Here is a 25,898-nt window from a genome sequence, read left to right as displayed (position 1 = left end):
TCGGTAGAAGTAGGTTAAAAATGGTAAATTAGATACAGGAGTTTAGAGAGTGTAAAGAGAAAGGAAAAAGTGGGTGTGTGTTGGCATTTAAAGAATGAGGCCTAGTGCAAGACTATTGAGTGGTCTCATAATAACATCTTAACATGCCTCACAATTTTTAGAATACAGCAACCTTTATATTTCAGGCATCAAATTAACATTTCACAGCTGTAATTCCTCCAAGGCACTTTAAATAGTCATTGCAGTGCGTGTTCCTAAGGACTGAATTTTTTTCAAGCTGAAGATAAGCCTGATTGCACACTGGGAGTCCAGGCAGCAGAGATTGCTAAATTTTCCTTTATCAACACTTTTGTCTCAATGAGAAAACATTATCCTTGCTAAGGCAAATGGATGCTAAATCCTGGTTGTTAGTGATTCCCACACTTGGGTAGTCCTTCACCGTTACGGTATGACATGGGTCTCAGAGGTAGCAGTTGTTAAAATCTTCTGAAAATGCATTTCTAGTGGAATGAGTGGAATGATGGAACCTGCTACAATTTCTGTAGTACTGATCTCTCAATTTTGCTTTCCAGCACTGACTGGCCACTCAGCTCTCCCAGCCCAATGGATGTCCCATCATTTAAGATCAGGACAGAGCCATTTTCGACGCAGGAGCACATTGAAATTATTGCCACTTCATCAGAGGGGGTGGGATCTGTGGGGATACCCTGTGGTCAGTCAAATTCATCTGGAAGCCATTTTTCTCCTCTGGAATTTTCTGAGACAGACAACAGGGACCTAGAGCACTCAGAAGATCCACTGTTAAACCTTCAGGACAGTGTCCTTATGGGCTGTGATGTAGAAGGCAGTACTATCAACAGTAATGAGCTGGAAAATTCCTCCCTGGAAATTTGCTCTTCAGCTGTTCCTATTGTACACCTGAAGGAAGGGACCTCCTCTTCCATTGTGTTTGAAGATTCTGGCTGTGGAAATGCTTCTAGTAAGGAAGATAAAGTTGATGTTTCACATGATGAGAATCTTTCTGAGGATAAAGGGAAAAGTACAAAGGAATCTGATAACAAGAAATCTGCTTCAGGAAGTCCCCTCTCTGTTTCTCCACCAAGGCCAACAAGTTTAAGCCTGGACCTTTCTAAAAATACTGCAGAAAAAGTTAAACCCACGTCTCCAAAGGTGTATCTTTACATCCAGATGCAGCTCTGCAGGAAAGAGAACCTCAAAGACTGGATGAGCAGAAGGTGTGAGATAGAGGAGAGGGAAAGGACAGAGTGTCTGCAAATATTTCTGCAGATAGCTGAGGCAGTTGACTTTCTGCATAGCAAAGGATTAATGCACAGGGATCTCAAGGTTTGTATTCATAGGTTACTGTAGAAAGTATGTTGGATTTTTAATTTTATTTATTTATTGCCATGATCATCACTGAACGCCTGAACTTTGCACGTTGTGCTTGTAACAGTTATCTCGGTGGCTGTGTCTGTGGGCAAACGTTTTCTGGTTTAGTACTGTGGGATTATCTTTGGAACTATCCTAACTTGAATTACCTATGCCCAAATACCTCACAGAAGTCTCTGGTGCTGTAAAATTCCTGGAACTGACTCAAATACTGACTCAAATGGTATCACAGAGTAACTGTCCCTCTGCTACATTACAGACTTGAGCATCAACAGTTCCAAATTTCAGTGATCCTAAAGCAGCAGTGCCAGGTTGGTTAGTTCAGGGTCAAATTCTGCTTTAAACTGACAGATGATGAGTGTGTGGATAGAGGTAAAATTGTTTTGTGTGTGGGAGTAATATGGCACTGGAGACAAATCCTGCTAAAATAGCTGACTCTTATCAGTGACCTCAGCATGGGTGTTACAAAAGCTGGGTTAACGTCTGTACATTAATCTGGAGGTGCAGTGCTCCAGGAAATAAACATTCATCATTGCTTATTGCAATTAAAGTCTTTCTTACAGCAAGACTTCTTGTACCTGGCACAGATCTGCTGCATTTGTTTTATGGCATCTTTAATTCATGTTCTTTAGACAGGGTTGTTCAGTGCTGAACTGTGTGACAGAGCTATTTTGGATCCTGTTCTACCATTTCAAGTGAAGCAGATAATTGGCAACATTAAGTTTGCAGTTGGACTCAATCTTAGAGGTCTTTTCCAACCTAAATAATTCTATGATTCTATTTTCCTTCTTTCTATAGCAATACAACCTAAGAGGAGGGTGTTACTCTTGGTTAGAGAAAGTAAAATTTGATTATTAGTGCTCTGGGATTGAAATGTAAACTGTCCTAGAGTTGAATTCTGAGTCAATGCTGACTATCACAACACAGCTTTCTACAGGATTTGTAATATTTTTAATGCCTGATAGCATCCAGACAGTTAGGACTGGGAAAAGTGGTTTTAACCTCTGGTATTTAATGTAACTGAAGTCAGGAGTAACTTGTTGCACCTTTTCTTTCATTCTCCTATGCTAGTACCTAATTTTGCTGAAATTTAAAGTACTGTATGTGTTACCAAATACTAGAATTTAATTGAAGAGCCCAGCTTAAGTTAATTTTATTAGCACAAGCTCTGAGAAATGGATTCCTTTTGCTAAAGTGGAGAGACAGTTCCTGTTTCTCTTTGCTTGTTTGAGGAGGCATTAATACCCACCTTAGTGGAGTCATCACTGAAATAACTGTAACTGCTGTTGTAGCTTCTCAGATTGTAATCATTTGGTATCAGTAGAAGCAAAAGGTAAAAATGCCGTCTCAGATGTGGCAGTAAAAGGGGATTCAAATTCAGTAATACTGAAAGGATATGTCAAAGTTAGAAAAACTCATTAACCCATCCAAGTATTTTCTTTTCCCATCAGCATTAGGCAATTACCTTGAACAAGTTATCTGAACAATCTTTAGTGCTTGAGAAACTGACCGTAAAAGTAATTAAATCCCTGTACTAATATGTTGCTAGACATGTTAATTAATAACCTTTCTTAACAATACTGTCAGTTGTAGCTCCCTTCACTGAGATTGCTGTTCAGTAAACTTTATGTAGAGCTTCACTTAAAACTGTATTAGTCTTAATCACTAGGTGTGGAGGGTTTTGTTGGAACATCTTAAAAGTTCAATGCTGGCAGCAATTTGAACAAGAGATTTAATTTTGTTTACTTGGTATAACCAACTTGGAAATGCTCTCCCTGAATGAACAACTTTCTCCTTCAGGAAACTTTCTGTGCTTGTACAGATGTTATTCTTGGATCCCAGAGTTTGTCTGTTATGTGTTAATTTGCCCAAAAAAACATGCAGTATATTTAATTATTTTCTGTACTTTTCAGAAGCTCCTTGGAACAGATCTCACCTAATTTTGTAATTTGTCCAAGAGATTGGTCATGCAACCCTGAGTTCATGCCAGCACTAACAAGTGAATAATCTGCAAAGCTGCTTTGGCCTTGCTACAGGCAGAGCTAAGTGGTAGCAGAGGCCAGTTCTTGCTCCCATTGGCACCAACAAGAACTGGTAGATCTGTGTGTAAATAAATTTGTATGTATGAATGTTAAAAGATCCAAGAAGACATTTTAAATATTTAAATTAACAGTGCACATTAAGATGCATTAGCTAGGCTCCTGCTAATCAGAGATACTGGCAGGAATTTAGGTAGGCAAGTGAGTAGGTCACAGTTCAAATTCTTTTGAAGAAAATGGATTACAGAAACAAAAGTCTGTCTGTCAAGTGAATTTAATGTTATTCCCAGGATAAGCTGTCGGTCATGCTTGGCAGCTCAAAAGAAATTATCACTTTCATAGAACTGCAAGAACAGTCTTGGATACATTTTACAGCATTAATTAAATTAAACAGAGTCTTCCAGATGTGTGAGAAGCTTATTCATGTCTGTGAAAAGATGATAGTTCTTGCTCTGACTGAAGAATATGGAGGGAAATTTCTTTGTGCAGGTGGCAAGATAACTAAACTAGAGGGTGGTTATATTTGATGCAGTCTTCTGATGATTTAAATCAAAATTGTGTGCATCTGCCTTAGACTTCATCTTTCCAAATGAGACCTTGAGGGTTTATTTTTGCTGGTACTTTGCAATAGCAGAGAGTCCCTTCTCCTTAAATTGTAGAAACTATACACCAACCTATTCAGAGACAGTCTGTGTCCAGCCAGAGAAGTATAAAAATAAAACTTCCTCTTAAGAAGAGTTTTTCCTCTATGAAGCCAGACAGATCTTGTTGAACCCTTCTGTGTTTGTTGGAGGAGGAGAATGGGGATCAAGGCAGTGGGATACAAACCCCTAATGGAGACGTTTGATCCTTGAGCATTAAAATTCTGATGCAAAGGTGTTTGCCAGCATGGCTGTGCAGTCGGAGGGTGGGTGCTGTGCAAATGCTTCAGGAAGAGCCTGGAGGTCCTGTGGGCTTACAGGGTAGTAGCTTTTGTGCCCTAAGTGTACTGTGACTCTGAAGGGTTTGACATTCATTACAGGGAAATATAGGGGAGATAAGACCTGGCTCAGAAGGCAGTTTCAGAGGCAGGATGTGGGCACTGGGGAGCTGTTTCTGCAGTGCTTATCTCAGAGCTGTCCGTTGCTTAAAAAAAAAAGCCAAGAAACCTTTTTTTTCCGTCTCATTTCTCTCTTGCACACAGTGGGTATGTCTTTAACTGAAGAAGTTGGATGGGCTTTGAAATAGGTCAGTTTTGTAGTCACTTAATCTTGTGGAAAAATATTGTCCTCTCTCTGTCTGCCTCCTCCTGTTCCAGCATTTGTGTCAGCAAAACACGGACCATGTTCTCCCAGTCTTGAGGGTCCGGGAGCTCTGAGAGGACCTTACCCAGCACCACCTGCCTCTTTACCACACCTTGGCCCTTTCCCTGTACGTTATCCTGCTGTTTCCTCCCTCTTGCAGGATCAGTCTCTTCTTTCCTCAAAACTGTGTGTTCATCTGTATTTGTAACAGAGGCAGAGTGGTTTTATTTCAAAGAAATAATCATTCATTTGGTGGGTGCTGTTCTATCAGCCAGGATGCAGATCTTTTGAAAAACCATCTGGTTTTTAAATGGTCCGTTTAATGGACCATTAGCAAAGGGACATCTCAGTTCCAGTCTCTTATCAGGTTAAGCCAAGGATGGTGGTACGTAGCAAACAAGCTTAAGGAAAGTTGAAGCCAGATCATCACTGTTGCTGCTCTTGTGAATTGCAAAGTCCTTAAGCTTCTATCAAAAATAAACTTTCAATTCTGTTATGCTGGCAGCTTCTCCCCAGTCAAACTGCACATTTACGCTGCAGCTGAAAAGCAGACCTTGTTCCCAGGCTTCCATTATCTATAATTTAGTGTAGGATGACATGCTGTGCCCTGGTTAATAATAAAGGGAACGAGTTTAGCACTTCGAGATTAGAATAAGAAAGACCAGGAGTCAGAACTGCAGCATCTGGTGTGAATGTGCCATGTGATGGGGAGCTGGATAACTTATCTCTGCTGTTCCCAGCAGCTGTTGACTCTTGTGTATGTTCCTCAGCAGACCTGTGTGGTGCTGGTAAACCTCTGCTGAATGGCAAGAAATGAGTATTTTGAGTTTCAGGAAGGGACAGTGTTTAATGCAGGAGTAATTCGTGTTTCCTCAGTAGCTACAATTCGTAGCTGTTACACTTCAACAGTTTAATGAGTGTTTTTAGCCCTGACAGCATGGCTTCTGAATTAAAACCAAGTGTTCTAATGGTTAAAACACAGACACTTGTTTAGTACTCATTTTTTCTTTTCACCTCTTTGTTTTCTCAGCCTTCCAATATATTTTTCACAATGGATGACATAGTAAAGGTTGGGGATTTTGGACTGGTAACTGCTATGGACCAAGATGAGGAGGAGGAATCGGTACTGACCCCAATGCCAGCGTATGCCAGGCACACAGGACAAGTAGGGACCAAACTCTACATGAGCCCGGAACAGGTTTGTGCTCTCTGCTTTAAAGCTGTATTTGGCAATGCCTGGAAGAGCCCTGAGTTCCTGGGAGCTCAAAGATCAGGCACTCCTAGTAAATTGTTGCAGTCAAGCCACTTAAATTCTTCCTCATCAAAGTAGAATTTTGAGATAAATTGAATTCCAAAACCAGTATTTTAATATAATATTTATTATAGCAAAAAAATGGCTAATGATTCAAACTTGATGTAATCATTTTTCTTGCTTTGAATGCTGTACAAGGATAACTCTGTAACATTCCAGTTAATTGCAGGAGGACACACTCCTCCTGCATGGGGTTTAAGTAAGGTGAAACATGTTGCTTTGCAGTTGTGTGTGCAGAGAGGAGCTGAGGATCAGACCAGGATCTTGGTCCCTGATGCTCACTGCTGAAGTTTGCCAACGTGCCTGTGCTGTAGCTTTCAGCCCTGCACAGAGCTGACCACTTCCATAGGTGGCCTTGAAAGGGTGCTGTTTTCCTGGTACATAATGACATGCAGTGAGTAGCTTGATTGCCCTAACCCTGATTTTGCCTTTTCAGATCTGTGGGAACACCTACTCGCACAAAGTGGATATCTTTTCTCTGGGACTGATTCTCTTTGAGCTGCTTTACCCTTTCAACACACAGATGGAGAGGGTCAAGGTATTTATGTGTATGGGTTATCCTCAGTTGGAGCATTTGTTTGAAGTAGCTATTGACTTGGTGAAACACTGGCAAGAGGTTCCTGTCAGTTTTGAGAAAGCCTTGCAATTAGCAGCACAACTTCTTTATCAGCCTTGTACAGACCCCCTGAATCAGGGAAAATAAATTGCAGTCTTCCGAATGTGTGCAGTTGAATGGAGGCTTTAATTTCTTTACAAAGCTCCTCTGTTGTCAAGCCAAGTAAGAGAAACTACTGAACTAGGATATCCAAGAACTCAAGCAACAAATATAGCTTGTGACTTTAAGCCTACCAGCTTGGTTTTCATTCAAGAACTGGAACCATGCAGTGCATTTTTATTATTTCTTCCTTCGTTTGTATCTGCACTGCTTTTTCACCCAAAGCACTTTGTGAAAAATTGCTGTTCCTTTTCCTGTAGTGAGTCTTAGCTGTGAGTCTCACTCAGCTTCAAGCACAATCTTCCCATAACTGATGACCTTCATTGCATCAAATGTGGATTTGGGATGTTTGGTGGTTCATTACAGCTCTTGCTTCCTGTTACAATGAGATCCATCTTGCTCAGGAACAAGTTCATAGAGAACAAGGGCGACAGCCAGAAAGGCTTTTCCTCTTGTGCATGGTGACCAGTGACCTGTGCAGGAGAGAAAGAGTCATTATAATTCGTATTTATCATTTATATGTGCTTGGGAGGGGTTACATTCTCATGTGGGGATGGAGTGGGTTTAGCAGAGAGGTAAGAAACAACAACAGCCTGACCAAGTGCTTCAGCCATTGCAGTCTTTTGCTTAAAATGCTCCAGCTTTTTATGGCACAAAGGAGCATAGTCTAGGGGAGGAACTAGTGTTTAATTTTAACCTCTTGCACTGAAACCAATTTCAATTTCCCTAAATCAGTTTTAGTAAAAAAAGATTCCCAATAAAGAGCCATCCTGGATTCTCTCTCTCTCACAGCAGAGACTACAAGCTTTACCCTTCCACTTAGCAAGTAATTAGAATCAAATTTAAATTGCATCTAATTCTAATGTTTTACTTCAAAAAAGGGTTAAAAGAGTGCCCTGACCGCCCATGATTTTCACTATCATCCTGCTCCTTTTGCTAAAATCCAGAAGGAACCTCCAACCCCCTTCATTGCCAAGTTCTGAAATTTGGCTACTTCAGGAGTTTTTTCTGAGTTGTTACACTGAGGTTTTCATTGGCATCAGCCAAGCATTAGCATTGCCTGCTGAAGCAAAACATGCTCTGCCCTGACCAAGTAACCCAGCAAATTCTAGGAATCCGTGACAACTGCCTGGAAAAATCCCCAGAGGTGGAGCATGAGACCTGCCTCTGTCTCAAGCTGTTAGCAGTTGGTCTGTGGCAGTGCAATTTATTTCCAAATTAGATGTTTTGAAATAGGTCACTAGTTGCAGACTGAATTGGCAGAGAAGGAGAAAAGTTTTTTGAAGAATTTTAATGTCATAAAACTCAGTTCTCTTGAGCAGGAGTGGGACTGTTGCCCATCACTATTAACTGGTCAGTTTATACTTTCAGCAGAGTAACAGTGAATTGAATTTCGGTTTAACTTTGGAATTTTTATATTTTGTGCTCAAACATTTGAAAAAAGGAGATCATTCCTAAAAGAAATGAAGGGCTGAATATTGTGCTTCTGGCTGAACACGGTAAAAGTACTGTCACTAGATGGAGCCAGTGGCCTTGGTATGGAAGAAACACAGAAATACCCATCACAACTGCTGATAAATCTGCTCATTCCTTCATAAATGTTAAATAAAGTCTGGTGCTTGTGTTACTAAGACAGAGACAGTAATTTCACATGTCTTAATACTGGTGTAGACCATCTTGGGGGTTATGGGTGGTACACAGATCTGCTGACTTTGTTGAGCTGAAGTGAGAAAGTACAAGTTTGTGTATCTGACTGATCTAAAACGGCAGAGATCACAATTCTTGTAATTCCTGTTGCAGTCTGTATACATGGAGAAGCAGCAACTTGTCTGTTCAAGTATGTTGTGACTTTTTTAATCACTAAAGCAAGACTTTTTTAAAAGAAATTTTTTTCCATGAGGCTGATTTGTTTGCATAGTTTGCATATTTTTGAAGAACAGAGTAATATTACTGAAGAATGCTATTTTGGAAAAGTTATATGTTGTTCTTCCTATTTTTGCAGACCTTAAGTGATGTTAGAAATTTGAAGTTTCCACCGTTGTTCACTCAGAAATATGCACAAGAGGTAAGTACATCTGATGCTATCAATGATACCTTTTTCTTTAATCATTGTAGCTTTTTTCTTTGTTTTCCATTTGCTTTGCAGGTAAAAACAGAGAAAAAAACCCCCACTTTAGCGTTATTAAGATGCATTTCTCTGTCCCTGTGCTTTACATTTCAAAGCTATGACATTCCAGTAATGTGGATGATGATACTTTTGCCACAAAGTTTACCTCCAATAACTGTACAATATTACCTGACCTCCCTTTGTAATGTGCAGTCATTCATTTCACATACTTCATGATATGATTTCTTGCAATAAATCCATATTCCCAAGGAGAAAGTACAGAGTTCCAGACAGACAGAGGGGAGACTGTAGGTAGCACATCCATGGCTGGATGGGATCTCCCTCCAGGAACTGGATCTCCCAAGTGGGAAAACATAGGAGCAAATTGTGCTGTGTTCTTATTAGTCAGGTCTGTAAAGTGATGTGGTTGCAGATAAAGAGGAGGTGATGCACCAAACCGCTCCAGTAAAAAGCTGAGGTGCTGTCAGGTGTTCATGGTAACTTCAGTCCAGCAGCTAAATGAGACCAGCCTTTCCTGCTTTACAGCTGTAGGCTGCCTGGGGGAAGGTGATGTGCTGTGCTCAGCTGCAGCAGGACACTAATTCTGATTAAATTTGAAGTAAATATTCAAATTACCTTTATATTTAAAGGAAAAACCTCTGATTTGCTGTGAAACTGTGAATTACTGCGTGACTTAAAACATGGTGGCTTAAACGTGAAGCTAAAAATCACTTGTAAATTATATTTCACATATTTAATATTTTGTTTTGATTGCAAATAAGGTAAAGGTTTTATAACTCTTAAATCTTGGATCAGATTTGGTTTGCCAAATTGTTTGTGGTCCTTGACAGTGAAGCCAGTTTAACAGATGCACACTGATACATTTTAAAATATTTAATGCACTTCTAGCTGCTGAGGCAAAGCAGTAACATCCAAATTACTCAGAAAGAACGGGGGGGGGGATTTTATGCTTTTTCACACAGCCACAGCTGAAGTCAGAACGTTAAAGAAGAAAGACTTTGTGAACTGGTTCATGTAAAACGTGTCGTGTTTTCTTTCAGTACACCATGGTGAAGGACATGCTCTCTCCGAGTCCCACTGAGAGACCAGAGGCTGCAGCAATCATAGAAAATCCTGTCTTTGAAGACTTGGAGCTCCCACCCAAACCAGTGCTTAGGCAGAGGTCACGGACAATGAGTCTATCAGGAAATAAACATTCCAGACAACCAAGCAAATAACTATCCTCAGGATCACTTCTTCCACTCGGCAGGTTTTACAGGGATTGTTCAGCAGAAGGATCCTATGATGCAGAATGTTTATCTTGGAAACAGTTTACCTAAACTTTTTTTTGCCATGTTTAGTGTATAAGACATGTTGGACAGATTTTCCTTTACTTTGACAGCCAAGGAAAACCAGTAACCACACTTTTCCACATTCCATTTTCCTTACCTTAACTTTCCGAGGCGGACGGGTCCAGCTACTGTGCTTACCAATGTTGTGCTCCATTGTCAGTTTTTTTGGGTTTCTTGGGGTTTTTTGAAGCTTGTAAATGTCAGCTTGCTGGGTAAGTGAGAGATCTGTAACGTGTAAATAGAATTAAAATACTGTATTTTTATAGAGCAAATTACAGTCTCTAAGCCTAGTGAGTATCTATCTGGATCACTTGCTCTTTGGTGAAATGAAGATGATTTTGAAATGAACTATGACTCCATTTTTGTCCCTGGTGTGTAAACTGGGAATCTGCACTATTTTTAAAGCAAAAAAGTACCACAGTTGTACATATTGTCACTGTCCATAGCCACTCATTAGAGGAAATCATTTCATACTTCTGCACTACTGTAGATCTTAGGGAATGCATCTTATACAGATGAAGCTGTAGAGAAGGAAAAGGAGCTTTTTGCCATTAAATGGGGGGTTTTATAGGCGGTGGTTGGAAGAGCCATAGTCAAAATTATGTAAGAAAATGTTGTGATTCTGAAAATTTAAAGCTAATGAAGTCATACGTGTCATATGTAATCTTGTAGATTTGTACTTTTTAAAAAAAAAAAATCAACCTGTAGGCATTTGTGTAATCTGCTAATTTAACTGCCTAATGCCATGCTTTTATTTCTCACTGTAAATATGTTAATTTTTATTTATAAAATACAGAATCAATCCATTTGGGTTGGTGGTGTACAGGATGCACTTGCTGTAATTGTTGAGTGCATTGATTATTGTGACTTCTTTCAAGTCTAAATGATTTAATAAACTTTTTTTATTTATGAGACAAAATAGTGGTTGCTTCTGTGGGAAGCCCAGATCTGTGCATGCTGCAGGTGGCAGCCCTGTGCAGTGGGAACAGGATGGGCTCTGCATTCCTGTAACTTCCTTTGCTTTCCTGTCTCACACTGGCCACAGCGTGTGTGATGACGCAAAACCGAACGTGCTGCTTGGAAGTGAGATATGATCTGGAGAAAGAAGGGAATTGGGCTCTAAACTGAGTGGATTGAGGAAGCAATCTCTCACCTGTTAACAGAGAAGGAAGAAGAAGGGATAATTCTTATGCCGTTAGAACTGCTCTTCTAGAAATGCGTTTTTACATTTCACAGAGTTAAATTTGTTAAAGTTGTAGCCTCTGAAATCAGTTTCCTAAAAAGGTGTTGGATGCAAATCCTTCTGGGGATCACTGCACTGTGGTGTGACACTGCGACCAGCAATTAAACCAGCTGACACTCTGCTGAGTCTCTGCAGCTTTGTGATAAGACCGAGGTGAATTACAAAGATGGTCTCCCCGTGCTCTTGGATAACTGTGTTAGATACTGGCTTGTCCAGGTGAAGCCAGAATGCTGCAGAGAAGATTTGGTCAGAAACAGAATTTAATTGCTTTTAGCTGGGGTTAAAGCAGAAGACAGTTAAGTGTGTCCTCTTCCCTTGGATTTCCCAGTTTGCATCAGCTACAACAGCACAGTGGAATGGCCACATCTGAAACTTCTCTGGCTTCCCTGCCAGCTCAGTGATTACAGATGGGAGCACAGGAATGAGGAATAAGGTATTTTTAACTTGATGGAGGCAGCTGCCTATTCCAAGGGCCCTGCAGCATTTCAGTACCAACACTGGTATGTGTGTTCACACTAGGTGTGTCTGCATACTCTGGGATGTTACACTTACCCTCAAAGGTGTGTACAAACCCTCCCCTGTGTGGCCCATGCCCACAAAAGCATCTGGCCATGCTCAGCCCCTCACTGCCTGGGTCAGTCTTTGCTGGAGTGTGTTGTCCCTGTCTTTGCACCTCTTTGCCCCAGCGTTTGACTGAGAAAGCCTTTTCCCTGACCAGAGAGGTTCTCCTGTGAATGGAGTGTTCCTTCCTGCCAGCTGTTTTTGTGGAAGGACACCTGAACTGGGATAGCTGGGAGCCTACAGCCCTGCAGGAGGGGCTTTGACTGGGGCTGTGATGCACTGTCCCAATCCCCTTCTTACAGAGGATATTACCTGTCCCTCAGCTGCCTTCCCCCCCAAAGCTCTTGGGGCTGGAACATAATTCCTTGTCCTGTTTTATCAAAATTAACAGGGTGGCAGCAGCAAGAATCCTGCCCTGTCCACCCTTGTGCCCACTGGACTTAGATGCTGCCCCCAGAGTAAGGTGTAGTTACTCTACTTACCACTTCCATGTTGTTACTGGAGTCATAGGATCTGGGAGACCTAACCCACTCCATGAAGAGCCATTTGACAGGAGAACCAGTGTTGCAACCCCAGGTCAGGGCTGTTTTTTCTACCATACTCTTGAGAGAGAACTCCTGACCCTTGTACCTGTGTTTTCAGTAGCTGAGCTGCTGCAGGCAGGACATACTTGCATTTTGCCACACCTCTGAGGACAGTCCTCAGCTACCTTTGAGGTGGAAGAGCAGGACTCAGAACTTGTATTATCCTCCCCTTTTTTTAATTTTTCAGCAAAATGAAGTTCTTCACCCCTCTCAGTGCCTCAGTCTGGTAGTTTTAGCATTAAATGTTAGCCTGGACATCTTTCTGTTGTGCTTGCTCTGCTTCCCAGGCTGCAGAAGCCTCGCCTGTCCCAAGGAAGGGATTGACACTCAGAAGGAGGTATTTCAGAAACCATCTTTGAAGTGTTTCATGCCCATAGAAGATCAGTCTAAGAGCAGGCTCTGAGTGCAGCAACCCTCCCACATAAACCAGTGTGAGACCCCACCACAGCTGTGCTGGGGAAGCGATGGCTGTTGTCTCAGGGGTCACCAGCCCTCATGTCACCCTGCTACAGAAAAGCTGTTGGAAGTCCAGACAAGCACTTAGAAGTAGTAAAAATTGTGGTTCCCGTTTATCATGATTTTTTTTTATGTCTATGTGGTCCATAGACATCACAGTGCAAAACACACAAGTGAGTAATGATTCCTTTTCACATCCTTTGAGTGGTGTCAGCCACCTGTAGTCCCCTTTGAAACTCCTGGGCACTCAGTGCTCTTGGCATTACAGCAAGTCTTGCTCATCTCCTGGGCTCTGCCACATAGGATGTTCCCTTCCAGAATTAGCTCACAGATAATTCACAGAAAGCCTCAGAAAGCTCTAAACCTCTCAATATCTCAGAAGCAAGAGGGCTGAACCTTGAGCAACAGCCCAGGCTGTGGACTGGTGCCTCTGTAACAATCGAGCTCTGCTCTTTGGCCACATCTCTCCTAATTCCCACACCCAGACTGATACACGTGGAGTTACTGAAACTGGTCAAGTCTGTAATGAAGTTGTGAAATGAGAGCTACAGTGGCTTGATAAGACACACTGTCCCACCTGACACAGATCACCAGGATGCACAGGAAGATGAGTTCACATTATCATACTGATATTTTTTCCCCAACATTATGGTTGAATTTGTCTTGGGAAATGCTCATTAAAAAAAAAAAATACCCAGGAAGGAATTAACTCCATTAGTATCACAAATTGTCCTGAAAATATCGAAGTTCCTCGTTCTTATAACTGTGGAAGGTTAAGAAATGAATCTTTGTTGTATGTCCCCAGCTGCAGTATTCCAGCCCCTCCTTCCCTTATTTTGCTACCCATTATTTTTCCATTAGGATGTGCTCTGGCACTTTCTGTATCACCACCTCCAGCGACTGGCCCTGCATCCCTATGACTTGGGTTTGCCCTTCAGGGCACCGTTGGGCACCGGCACCGCTGTGCTGTATTCCAGATCTGGAGCGGTCTTGGAGAAGGTGGCGATGGAAACCATGTCTTCTCCAATGTCCACCTGAGACCTGTGCCTGCAAACGAGCAGCTTCTTCAGGGCCCGCTGGAAGTCCCTGTTCAGGAAGGCGTAGAGCATTGGGTTGATGGTGGAGTTGCAGTATCCCAACCAGGTGATGATCTTGAAGGTATCAACCAGGACCGTGCTGGTGGAGTCGGCGCCCCTGGCAGCGAGCCAGACGTTCAGGACGAAGTAGGGCAGCCAGCAGAGCACGAAGACTGAGATGATGATGCTGATGGTCCTCGTGGCCTTGTTCTCCAGCTGCAGGTGGTTCTGCCGCTTGCTGTTGGGGTGGTAGTGAATCTCCAGGGTCTGGGACATGATACGGGTGGCCTTGAGCCGCGAAGCTCGGTAGATGAAGAAATACATGCTGCACATCACCATGAAGGGGACGAAAAACGCCAGGGCAGAAGCCACGATGGCAAAAATCCAGTTGGTGACAAAGATGCATTCCCTGCCCGCATCAAAGTCCACCCCGGGGATCTCGTTCCAGCCTTGCATGACAGGAAGGAAGGAAATGAGGGAGGAATACACCCAGACCATGCAGGTCATCACAATGCATCTGCGAAAGGAAAGAAACGGGGAGGGGAGAGAGGGTCTGAGTAATTTTGATTTGAGAACATCCAGTACGATTCAATCCCCATGGTAACCTGTGTGGGATATCACTGCTCAGCAGTCCAGCAGGGCTTGGAGAAGGGAAAAAGCTGGGGTACAACAAGTCCAGACGTGAATATCTCTAACAACTGGGTAATTGGTCGCTGGTTTACAGAATTGGGGGCGGCAAAAGGAATGCTCAGAGCTGGTTGAAAAAAAGAGGAGGAAAGGTTTTACAGAGGATGTTTGTTACTATTTAAAACAACAGCATGTAGATTTTTCAGTTTGGTTTCAGCTTTAATATCTGACCATTTTCTCACCCTCTGAGGGATGATGGGGGTGGAGCTGATGGACACAACATCACAGAATCTGCACACAGGTGGCCACACAGCCCCTTCCTCACTTTTGCAACTGCACACACTCAGCGTATCATACAAAGCAAGGGGTACAGAGGCAGAAAAACATGCCCAAAAGAGCCTGAACTCCCCCTGTAGAGCATCCCACTGCTGCAGTGACCTCTCTGCCCACCCTCAGATGACTTTCCCTACCCTTCAGTTCTCATTTCAACCTTTCACATGAAACCAACCCAAGAGCTTATACACTCTTTTGGTTTTCCCTGAATATCACTTCAGAAAACATGATGAGCTTAAGAGAGGGAAGAGTAGTGCTACATGCATTCTTCTGGGTCTCTTTCCCCTAGTCCTTCAAAGTGCTTCAAAGTCCTTCCCCATCCATGGCAGTGTTCAAGGCCAGGCTGGATGGGGCTTTGAGCAGCCTGGTCTAGTTGAAGGTGCCCCTGCCCATGGCAGAGAGGTTGGGGCTGGATAATCTTTAAGGTCTCTTCCAGCCCAAACCATTCTATGATTCTATGAAATGCCAATGGAATGCCTGCAAAGGGCAACAGCTGTAGGTCCAATTAGCCCATATCACTGGTTTCTACCCATTTTGCAACCCATCCTTAGCTCAAAAACTGCTTTTCCAGGAGCACCATCAAAACAGCTCAGCTGCATCCTCCTCTTCTCTGGCACCACGTGAAACATTTTCAGCAGAGTTTTAAACAGTGCAAAGATCCTTTTGCCACAACACTCTGCTTCTGGGCAGCAGCTGTCAGTAGCTCATTTGGTCCAAATTCAGTGCAGGCCACACACAAGTGACGATTTGGAGGAACCCAAAGTGAGAAGCAACTCCACTCACCTGCCACGGGACATCCTTCTGGAGTAGTGGTAGGGGGTCACCACGGAGCAGTATCTGTCCAGGCTGATGAAGCACAGTGTGACAATGGATGCCGTGCAGAACATGACATCAAAGGAGATCCAGACTTTGCAGAAAAGCCTCCCAAACAGCCACATCCCCGTCACCTCGTAAATGATACTGCGAGAGAAAACAGGTGGAAATCAAAGCTCAAAGGGCTGAGTTCGTGCATTCCCTGGAAGTGTTCAAGGCCAGGTTGGATGGGCCTCTGAGCAACCTGGTCTAGTGGAAGGTGTCCCTGCCCATGGCAGGGGCTTAGAACTGGATGATCTTTAAGGTCCCTTCCAACTCAAACCATTCTGTGATTCTATTTCTTCATGACTGCACGGAGGTAATGCCATGTTTTATCATGGAGGTACTAAAGATGGGGATGAAGCTCTGACAGCAGGGATTCATCCTCAAAGCACAACCCAGGGCAATAACCCACAGGTGGAGCATGGCTAAAGAAGACCAAACCTGTGCTTCTTGCCTGTACCCTGAGCGGGTGCCTTGAGAAAGGGGCTTTGCCCCACTAAGCTCCCCAAATTTACATCTGCACAACCCCATTTATCACAGCTTTCTTTCAGTGCCCTAAGAGATTCACTTTACATCTGATCTCACCCTTCAGAACTAGAGGATTTCAACTCCTTGGTTAAAAAAAAAAAATCTGGTAGGAAGACTATGCAGCTTGTACATTATGTAGCTCATAAATGCCTCAGTGAGGTAAACACTAGCAAAAAGCAGACATTATACCAAAAATACTTCCAGCAAAGTCAAGAGGGGCCTGTGAGAAGTGAGCAGCGAGGGAAGGAACATATGGCAGCTGTAGGAAGGCTAATGCATGTTTCTATAGCATTCAATGAGATGCCATTCACTTCCCCTTTCTTTCACCATCTTTCTGCAACTCCTGGGGTGCTGCTGAAATTACCTTTGTGTGTGAATTTGATGAGTAACTCCCTAGTCCTGCAAAGCTTTAATTATCCTGTAACTTCCCAGCTTGCTGGTTAAATGCAGTGAGATCAAGGCTGTTGCTCTGCAGAGCTCAGGTGGGCTCTGCTTCCAGCAAGGGCAGAAAGAGTAACTTGGTGTCAGAGGAGAGAGAAAACAATGCCTGGTCTACATCTGATTGGCAACAACTCTTTAAAATTACTTGTGAAGGTTGTTCCAGAGCACAACAACTGCTGTAGGTGGGTGCAGTGCAGCTAAAAGGTCCCAGCCCTTGGCAGCTCTTTGTTCTGGGGGATGACCAGCAAAAATTCAAGCAAACGTGGATCTACAGCAGAGCCTGTCCCTACACCATGATGGTCCCCATGAGGGCATCATGGAGGGTCCCACTGCACACACATGGAAAGGTTTCATGGCTCTTTTTCAGACGGGGAAATGACATGCAGAATTGAAGCACGAGTTCAGTCATGGACTCGGGTGCCTTTTTGCCATTCCTCAGAGCCCTCCTTATCCCCAGAGATGCTGTAGAGCCTGTGGTGTGAGTGCTGTGGCCTTCCAGAAGTATCCAGGACATTCCCACACACAGACCCCAGCTGAGGAGGTGCCTGGCTCTCATCTGCACACATCTGGTGGGATGCACCTGTCCTAGCAGATGTTCTCACACCGCGGGGTAGTGGACACCTGTTCCCTCTTCTCTGATGTAAAAGGTCTCTCTGCAGCTTGGAAATGATGCTGGGTAAGAAGGAATAGTAAAAGCCAAAAAAAAAATGCACAGCTTGAGCAGAAGTGAAGCCACCTCTGTGTTTCACTTACACTTGCAAAAGGAAAGAGTAGCTGGAAATACTCAGCCTGGAAAAAACTGGGCTGGCTGGAGTACCCAGACAAAAAGCTAAGCTCAGCTAAGCCACTCCTTCAAACAAGCCAAGCCAGGAACAAAGCAGATGTTTTACTCTTGAGATTAAGGCACCAGGTGCCTACCTTGTTTTTCCTTTCTGTCACATTTTCCTGAGCCAAACTGGCTCCTAAGGTCACTTCTTTCCCTTCTCTTTGGCATGTGCTAGCATGCCAACTGAGGAGCAAACTGAAATTCAAAGGAGCAACATAGATAGGAAGCCAAGACAGTGGGAAAGATGGGATACAACAACCACTCCATCAGCAGTCACTGCTCTTAATGCAGTCCTCAGCTCACATTCCCCAAACACTTGGAGCCTGCAAAATCCTCTACCAACCATGCTGGCCCCACGTGCAACACAGAGCTGTCGCTGGAAGAGGGGACTCATTGCCCTGGAGCCACGGGCAAAGCTGGACATCTAGTTCAGACAGCCAGGGTCCCTGTGTGGCCAGCAGGAAAAACACCCTTGGGAATTGTCTCTCCATCCATTATAAGGGGATCCATAACGCGGGGCAGAGACATGGAAGCACAGACAATCACCAACCCACAGTTAAGCCCAGCCCTAAGCCCAGCAGGTGAACTTCCAGCCAGCCCTGCTCAAAGAGCAGATGCAGAGCAGGGAGAAAGGACATTCGTGCACGTGTCACTGTACCAGTGACACTCCTCACCTGAAGGGCATGACCAGACAGGCCACAAGGAAGTCTGCCATGGCTAAGGACATGATGAACATGTAGGTGACAGTGCGCAGCCTCTTCTCCACCACGGGGCAGAGGAAGACCACGGTATTTCCCAGGAGGGTGATCAGGTCGATGAGGGTGAGGATCAGGCCAATGACCACCTCCTGGAGCCCAATCCCTCTCCTCACAAAGGAGGAGGCAGCAGAGGAGAAATTAGAGAGCCAAGTTTCATTTTTGTCCATCAGCATCTTCCCACTGTTAAAATCTGAAAGAGAGGAAAGGGGAAAAACAAAATTACTTTGATGCACGACTTGTAGGTGTGTGAAATGAAGGACAGAAACATTGTTTATGCTTTATTTACTCCAAGGAAAATCCACGCACCCTGCTGTGCCTGTGCCATCACTGTCCCGTGGTTATGAGTCCATTAGAAGTGTCTGAAATCCTAAGGGTGAGGATAAATGTGCAGCATAAGTCCTTCATGGCAATTAAAAGCCCTTCTGTGAACAAAAATGCATCATCAGAGGAAATACGAGACAAAAGAAAAAAAAAAAGAAAAAAGAAATGTACCGAGATCAGAGAAAGGACAAGCAAACATCTGAAAGCAAAAATTAAAGCAGCTGGGCTAGATCCCACTGAACAGCTAGATGATCTTTAAAGTCCCTTTCAACCTAAACCATTCTATGATTCTATATTCTCATCACCATCATCTTTGCCACCCCCAGACCAACTGAGGCTGCTTGCCCAGGCTGGCTGCTCCCATAACCCCACTGTCCAGCCCGTGCCCTGCCCTGGGTTGTCCTGGTGCTTTTTCAGGCTCTGAAGCTAAGAGATTTTTTTACTGCCATCATGGGCAGCTTCATCTTCCAGTCTGAATGGCCATGCAGGGCTGCCTGTAACCACACAGGGAGCTTAATCATTTTTCAACTTGGATTTTCCAGTTGAGGAAAGTCATGTGTTTGTGTCCACAGCTCAGTTCCCAGACTTTGACTGAGTGGTGCCACAAACACCTGGGAAGGTGGGAATGATGTGCTGCAGAAAATCCAGCAGTTCAAAACACACTGGTGTGGCTAAGGGCAAAGACAAAACCTGTGGAGAAAAGAGAAGTATGGAATTATTTCCAGACATCAAACTGTTATTATTTAAATACCATCACTTCTCCTGTGACCAGGCTCTGCTTGCACAGTATCCTCAGGTCAATCCCATGTCTCTAGGACATCACTACTGAGTGCAACCTGAGGGTGGGTCTCCATAGACACCCCTGTAGTCCTACATGTCTCATCTCACAGTGGCCAAACTTTGCCTTGGGAGCATTGTAAGAATAAGGCAGAATGTAGCAAAATGTCCCCAGTATCTGTTTTTCCTTCCAGCAGCCTATGATCCAGAATTACCTCTAAAGACCATTTTGAGGACTTCTAAATCATGACGTTGTCCTGCTTCCCCTTTGGCCCAGCAAACTTTTAGCATCCATGACCTCCCATAGCAACACCTCCCACAGCTCAGCTATGCACCATGCAAAGAAACACCTCTTTTTGCTTGTTCTGAGCCTGTCACCAGCTAGTTTCATTTGGTGCCCACTGGTCCTTGGAAGACACATCATGGAAACAATCCCCATCCACTCTCTCAATGGCACTGGTGGGCTCTTTAACCTCTGTCATATCCCCAAGGCCCCTCTTCTTCTCTTAGTCAGGCTGAAGAGCCTCTGCCAATTTGCTCATTCCTTGTACAGAAGCAATGGAGTATTCCTGTCCATCCCTCCTGCTCTTCTGTGCCTCTGGGATGGACCAACACTCAAAAAAAAATTCTGAGAGGTAAATGGGCTGTGGATTTATCTAAGGGCATAATCTCTGTTTTGTCCTGCCTCCCTTTCATGACCATTCCGGGCTCGGTTTGCTGGTTTGATTGGTGCTGAGCACTGAAGTGACCTTTCCATTGGGCTGTCACCATCCAAAGGTCTTGTTCCTGAGCAGTAACAGCAGCTTTAGATGGGAAAATAGGATGAAATGAGGAAATAAAGTTCTCTTCATCTTCCCCAAACTCCATCACTTCATAGTTGAGCTTCTTCTTCCACTTTAATGCTCACTGAGTCTCATAAAAGCTTTTCTACAATTCATTGAGTCAGGCCTTCCTTATCCTTCAGGCCCTGATTAAACTTTGTTTCACCTGCAAATATCACCACTTCAGGATTCATGATTTTTCCAGTTGGAGGTTTATAGGTTCCCACATATCCCAGCCCCTATCCTTGCAAAGAGCATCACTGGCCTCTCTTCCACATGCTGACTCACTGTCCACTCTCCCCCCGCATTTCACCTTCCAGACAAGTATTTATTCACAGAAAGAACTTCCTTCTTAGCTCAGGGCTATTAAGTTTCCTTAAAATCCCCCACCACGAGGGACCATATTGAAAACCTTTCAGAAATCCAAGCAGGCTACACCAGCTAGGTGCTTCTCATCCACATACCTGCTCATTTCTTCCAGGCACTCCTATATGATTGTAAAGCTGGAATGCTTTTTCTAAGAGCAATGCTGACCTTGTCCTTGGATGTAATCATGTATCACATGCACCCACTCATCCTTCAAAATCCTCAGCTCCCTCCCTTTACTTCTATTTATTTGCTGGATTTAGTGGGTTTGTTTTTTTCAAGTTAAAAAAAAAATTAAAATCAAGAAATAACTAAAACTATCTAGAAATAACTAAGAAGGTAAGAAAGAAAGCTTCTACTCAGCCAAGCTGGGATGAACAGGCACATTTTTTGGGCATCATCTCTGTGGCAGCTCCCTGAGCCAGCACTGCTAGAAGTCTGCAGGGTGTCTTAAGTACATCAGTCTTGATGAAAGTGTTCCTTGGACGACATTTCACATCCCAGTAACACCCCATAAAAATAAAACAAAGCATCCTGTCTCCAGCTCTTCTGTTACTGACAGGAAAGGGGATAATCTGTGCCACTCTTTGTAACAGCCCCACTGAGGATGTCACCAGGCTGGATGAGCTCCTGCAGAACAGTTGGATTTCAATGCAGCCACACTTCCTGGCAGGAAAACTGTTCAGCCCGTTCTCCCCCCCTGCATGGTCTGCACAGACAGCACAGCGACTGCCAGCTGGGAAAACCACATGGAGACAACCCATGGCCACACAGCCAGCCAAGCTCCAGAACCTGCCACTGCAAGGGCCATTCCATGTTCCACATCCATCTCCCAGCTCGTCTCCCATATCTGCTGGGACATGCTGGTGTCCTCACACCTCTGGTACTTCTGTAAGGTCTGGAAACAGTCCTCTGATTCCCACCTCAAGCTGACCCCTAACCAGTTTACACACATGAGCACCACCCAGTCAGCCCCACATTGTCCCAGAAGACCATGGGGCTTCTAAGACATGAACAGCAAAAATCAGTTTTGACGAAAAACCTATGGTTTAAACCTTAAAATCTGACATTGGTTTGTAAAACACCAGGTCTTAAGGTTTTAAAAAAATGGTGTCAGATTTTTGTTCTATAGCCGTGGATAGATGAGAATGATAGAGGAGAAGTCTGGATTAATTATTTGGGGTTTTTTAGATGTAGCTGAAACAAGAAGGTTTCAAAGCCACATTTTCCTTTTTCTGCAAAGACTGTTCCCAGACGGTCATTAAGTCTGTATCAGTGTTAGTACAGCTCTAATTAAAGCAGATCATTACTTACAGAACATTACTCTGCTACTGTTCTGCAAATACACACCACTCTCAAACTTAAAGTAGCATTAGGACACGGTTATTAGAGTTCCTCTTTGCAAGTGCCCTGTGCTCCTCAAGTGCCATCTTAGCCATCAGCCTGGGTTAAAAGGTCTTCTCAAGTGAAAAACTCACAGAAGGTTCCTTAATGCAGGATGTATCCAGGAGTATGACTCAGTGATGAACAAAAACAGGAGACAGATGTGCCCACACTCAAAAAACATTAGGGAAAAACTCTCTTGTCTTACTATTCTTTGGTCAAAGACAGGCTGAGGACTGGAAATAAGGCTGTCCTTATTTGACATCCATAACTTCTCTACGACAAAAGAAAGGGATGATGGGTGCTTGAAACTTCAGGCCTGGACCCTGAACCCTAATTTAGAGTGCAGACAACAGGGTCTTGCTGCTCCTGATTCCTTTTCAAGGATCCCCAGGCAGAGGGGCCCTGGAAGCTCATCCACAGTCCCTGTTAACTGAGAAGTGCAGCTTCTCCACCTGGAGAATTGTTAATGCAGGAAAGTGGGAGATGAGACAATCCTAACATCTGTGTGGAAATTACTGGGATAAAGCAGGATGTGCCATCCTTCCCAGGGATGTACTTCCACAGCTTAAAATATTGCAGCTTTTAAATTCTCCCATGAGCTGCACCAGCCCGTGGGGTTGTGATGCTCGTATACCCCAGAGTCTTTCTACAACATCAGTCTTTCAGTCTTTTCTGTAAGGAGCCCTCTTAAACCAATAGGATAAATGCCCAATTGTACCATGATGTGGGAGCATCCCAGGTTTCCTGGGGATCTCAGATGCCTCAGGGTTTGCACTGTTCTTATTTGTTCTTATTATAGTTTTACTTCCCTTCAGAAAAACTCATGGGCTAGATTCTGCTCTCAGGTTGCCTGAGCAAAGCAACCCCATCATTTCAGTTTCCCTTTAATATCCAGAAAGTTTGACCTAATTTATTCTGCAGAAAAATCCCAAGCAAAAGGTTAATTTCGTCAGTAAAAGGTATATTTTGATGGCAAGGGAGGATAAAAAGAAACAAGCTCTGCAATCTCAAGGCTGACTGCACTTTAAAATCTTACAGGAATGATGAAAAATGGAAATACATTACTGGAAATGTATTTGCTGTCAGACTCTGCTAAACCAAGAAGGAATCAACCTACGGCAGCAGGTTCGAAAATCACACCTGCCCCAGGACCTCAAACACATTTCCCTCCTCTTCCTCCTCCCCGTGAGTGAAAACTGCATCAGCTCAGTAATTTGTTGAACAGTGCATTACTGTGCAAGGCTCTGTGTGGTGATAAAGGAGTGGGAACATCCCTGGGGATGCTTCCACCCGTACAATCTGCGTTCAAGGAGGCCACGCAGCGACTGAGCCTCTGCACTGACTTTCCTTCTCCCTCCCTCTATCCAACTTTCCCATTTGAAGGGCAGCATTTTTTTCTCACATTTAAAGGTGTGGAATCGGCACAGAACAATTCCCACGGCCTCTCTGCCAGCCCTGGGGCTGGAAACCCGGCAAAGAACAGCATCCTTACCTTCAAAGCTGACGGCTGAACGCAGCCGGCCGGCTGAGCAGTATCCCTGAGCCCGGAGCGTGGATCTTGCTCAGCAGCAGGGTACAAAGGACTCAGAGCAGCTCTCTGGGCTCCCGGATCCCTCCCCACGGAACTTCTCCCAGCCCGGCTGCGTGAGGCTGATGGCTCCTGCCCCAACGCAGGACATGGAACCCGCACCTACAGCCGGCACAGCGGTTTGGGATCGCCCCCCGGCAGACGGGCACGCTCCTCCACAGCCAGAGCAAGTCTCTCGTAACCACTGCTCCGAGGAGAGAGGAGAGACTGGAGTGTAACCACAGCAGCAAAACTCAAGGCGAAGTTAAATCCACTCTGCAAACATGGGGGTGCCCTTTGGTGTTGGGGGAGCGACCGAGCCGGGGTGCCAAACACACAGTCCCTGAGCAGCCAAACTACCAAGCCCTGGGGTGCCAAATCCCCAACCCCTGAGCGCAAAAACACCAACCCCCGGGGTCCAAATCGCGAGCCCCGGGGTTCCAAATCCAACTCCCTGAGGGAAAAAATTCCAAAACTCGGGGAGTAAGAATGCCAACCCTCCGGGGAGCAAAGCCCCTGGGCACCGGTAGGGCAAAACCCCGAGGACGCTGGAGAGCACATGTGCCCCTGCATCAGCCCGGGGCAGGGGGAACCAGCGCGGGGTCTGTCTCGGGGATGGGGAAGGAGCGGGAGAAGCCCTGCCCGGGCTGGGAAACGCTATCTGGGAGTGTGTGTCCTTTGGGCGGGGGGCACAGGACCTGCCTGGGGGAAGCCTGCTAAAGAGGGAGTCCTACCCGGAGCGGCGAGGGGCGGCAGTACAGCCCACGGGGAGCCCTGCCCGGGGAGGGGATCTCAGGATCTGCCCGGGGATGGGGACGGGGATGAGGATGCCGGCGGCAGCACTTACCGAGGGAGCCGTGGAAGCCGCCCCGCTCGTTCCTCTGACCCGCTCCTCCCCGCGCCTCCGCCCCGCTCCCAGCCGGGAGCCGTTTCATCCCTCCGGGAGCCGGAGCTCCCCGTGGAAATGGTGCTTTTTTTTTTTTTTTTTTTCCCTGCCTTCAAACCAGCCTTCCCACTCCCCCGCCCCGCCGCAGCTGCAGGGGCACGGCGATCTGATGCACGAAAATAAAAATAAGCGGCGTTCCGTGGGGTTGTGTCCTCTGTTGCTAAATAGGGCGTTCTGTTCATGAACCAAAATGCCAAAAAAAACCCCCAGACTGGAAGGGGAACCTGTGGCATCAGCGTTGGTGACGTGTCACCTGCCCAGTCCCTCCCTGCCTTGCCAGGGAGGTTGGGTCGGGGTCGGAGCGATGGGATGGTGGGTGTTGGGTTTTGGAGCAGCTGGAAGCAGGGCGGTGGGTTGTTTAGGCATGTCCTGGGGGCAAACATGGCTAAATTGGTTGCCTGCAAAGGAGAAGCCCTCTTCCCAGCTGCAGGTCTGGGCTTGAGGGAGTGACTGACACCTCTCGGACTCCTCTGGGAGCTCACTCAACTTAATGAGCTGGCAGAAAATGAGCTTGGCAAGAAAAGGTGTGAAAATCTCGTTCTTTGAGTGCTTGGGTGGAAACCTCGTCCATAACCCTTGTTCTAAAACAACCCCCTAAATCACACCCAAATGCATCAACTCTTCACACTGGCTTGCTGTCACCAGTAAGTCTCTCTCCTTTCCCACCTGTTTTCCAAATAGAATTGCAGAGGTTTTGGACTGTGGCTTCACATATAACCAAAAACGTCCTTGCAGAGTTTTCTCAATGAGTCTGGAAAAGAAATCTCTTGAGTAGGATTGGTGAAAAGTAAAGAAACTCAGATTTACTGTCCTCTACCTGGAATAGCCCAGCTGTTGGTTGGCCATTGGCCTCCCAGGTTTTGGGTTTGTGCTTGACGTTGATAACTAAACTGTGATGGAAGAGCATGTTTGGATCATTTTGTATTCAGAAATAGCAGATTACCCTTTGACAATAATAAAATATAGTTTAAATTATGTTTTTCCACTCGAGGGAAGGGAGGGAATGAGGGAAGGGAGGAAGTAAGTAAGGAAAAACTGGAGAAATAAATATTTCTTATTTGTGGATCAGAGTATTTTATGAATTTTGATTGATTCCATTACTTTAGTCAACATAAGCTTCCATGTGTTTCTGAAAATGTCAGCTTTGACAACTTTAGTGTAAAATTCTTTAATATTGTGTTTCAAGTTATCTTCTAATTTACATTTAATTTTAAAAAGGCTTTTATAGA

General features: G+C 44.7%; 2 protein-coding genes across 3 annotated transcripts in view; one reads left to right on the top strand and one right to left on the bottom strand.

The window, feature by feature from the left end:
- Positions 1 to 11,116, top strand: part of EIF2AK3 (eukaryotic translation initiation factor 2 alpha kinase 3) — a 43,231-nt gene extending 32,115 nt beyond the window's left edge. Inside the window, exons 13-17 of the mRNA XM_051798163.1 lie at positions 573 to 1,344; positions 5,742 to 5,909; positions 6,460 to 6,561; positions 8,741 to 8,803; positions 9,907 to 11,116. Of these exons, the coding sequence (XP_051654123.1) occupies positions 573 to 1,344; positions 5,742 to 5,909; positions 6,460 to 6,561; positions 8,741 to 8,803; positions 9,907 to 10,083 (1,282 nt within the window). The 3' untranslated portion in view covers positions 10,084 to 11,116. The remainder of the gene's footprint in view (positions 1 to 572; positions 1,345 to 5,741; positions 5,910 to 6,459; positions 6,562 to 8,740; positions 8,804 to 9,906) is intronic.
- Positions 11,117 to 11,216: 100 nt separating this feature from the next.
- On the bottom strand, positions 11,217 to 24,594 carry LOC127475962 (probable G-protein coupled receptor No9). 2 transcript variants are annotated; one of them, XM_051798234.1, is made up of 6 exons: positions 24,571 to 24,594; positions 23,649 to 23,928; positions 18,792 to 18,907; positions 18,402 to 18,675; positions 15,861 to 16,037; positions 11,217 to 14,634 (listed from the first exon to the last, which is right to left on the bottom strand). In XM_051798234.1, the coding sequence occupies exons 3-6, from the start codon at positions 18,808 to 18,810 to the stop codon at positions 13,956 to 13,958; spliced, it is 1,149 nt and encodes a 382-aa protein (XP_051654194.1). In that variant the 5' UTR covers positions 18,811 to 18,907; positions 23,649 to 23,928; positions 24,571 to 24,594; the 3' UTR covers positions 11,217 to 13,955. The 2 variants fall into 2 exon arrangements, with proteins under 2 accessions (XP_051654194.1, XP_051654196.1); XM_051798236.1 differs by lacking the exon at positions 24,571 to 24,594 and having other exon boundaries at positions 23,649 to 24,006.
- Between the last annotated feature and the right edge of the window lie 1,304 nt (positions 24,595 to 25,898).

Source organism: Manacus candei, unplaced genomic scaffold (assembly GCF_025592945.1).
Source record: "Manacus candei isolate 608988 ecotype Guabito, Panama unplaced genomic scaffold, ASM2559294v1 h1tg000048l, whole genome shotgun sequence".
Lineage (NCBI taxonomy): Eukaryota > Metazoa > Chordata > Aves > Passeriformes > Pipridae > Manacus > Manacus candei.
The sequence above is the reverse complement of the archived record's forward strand: the minus strand, read 5'-3'. Positions and strand labels throughout refer to the sequence as shown.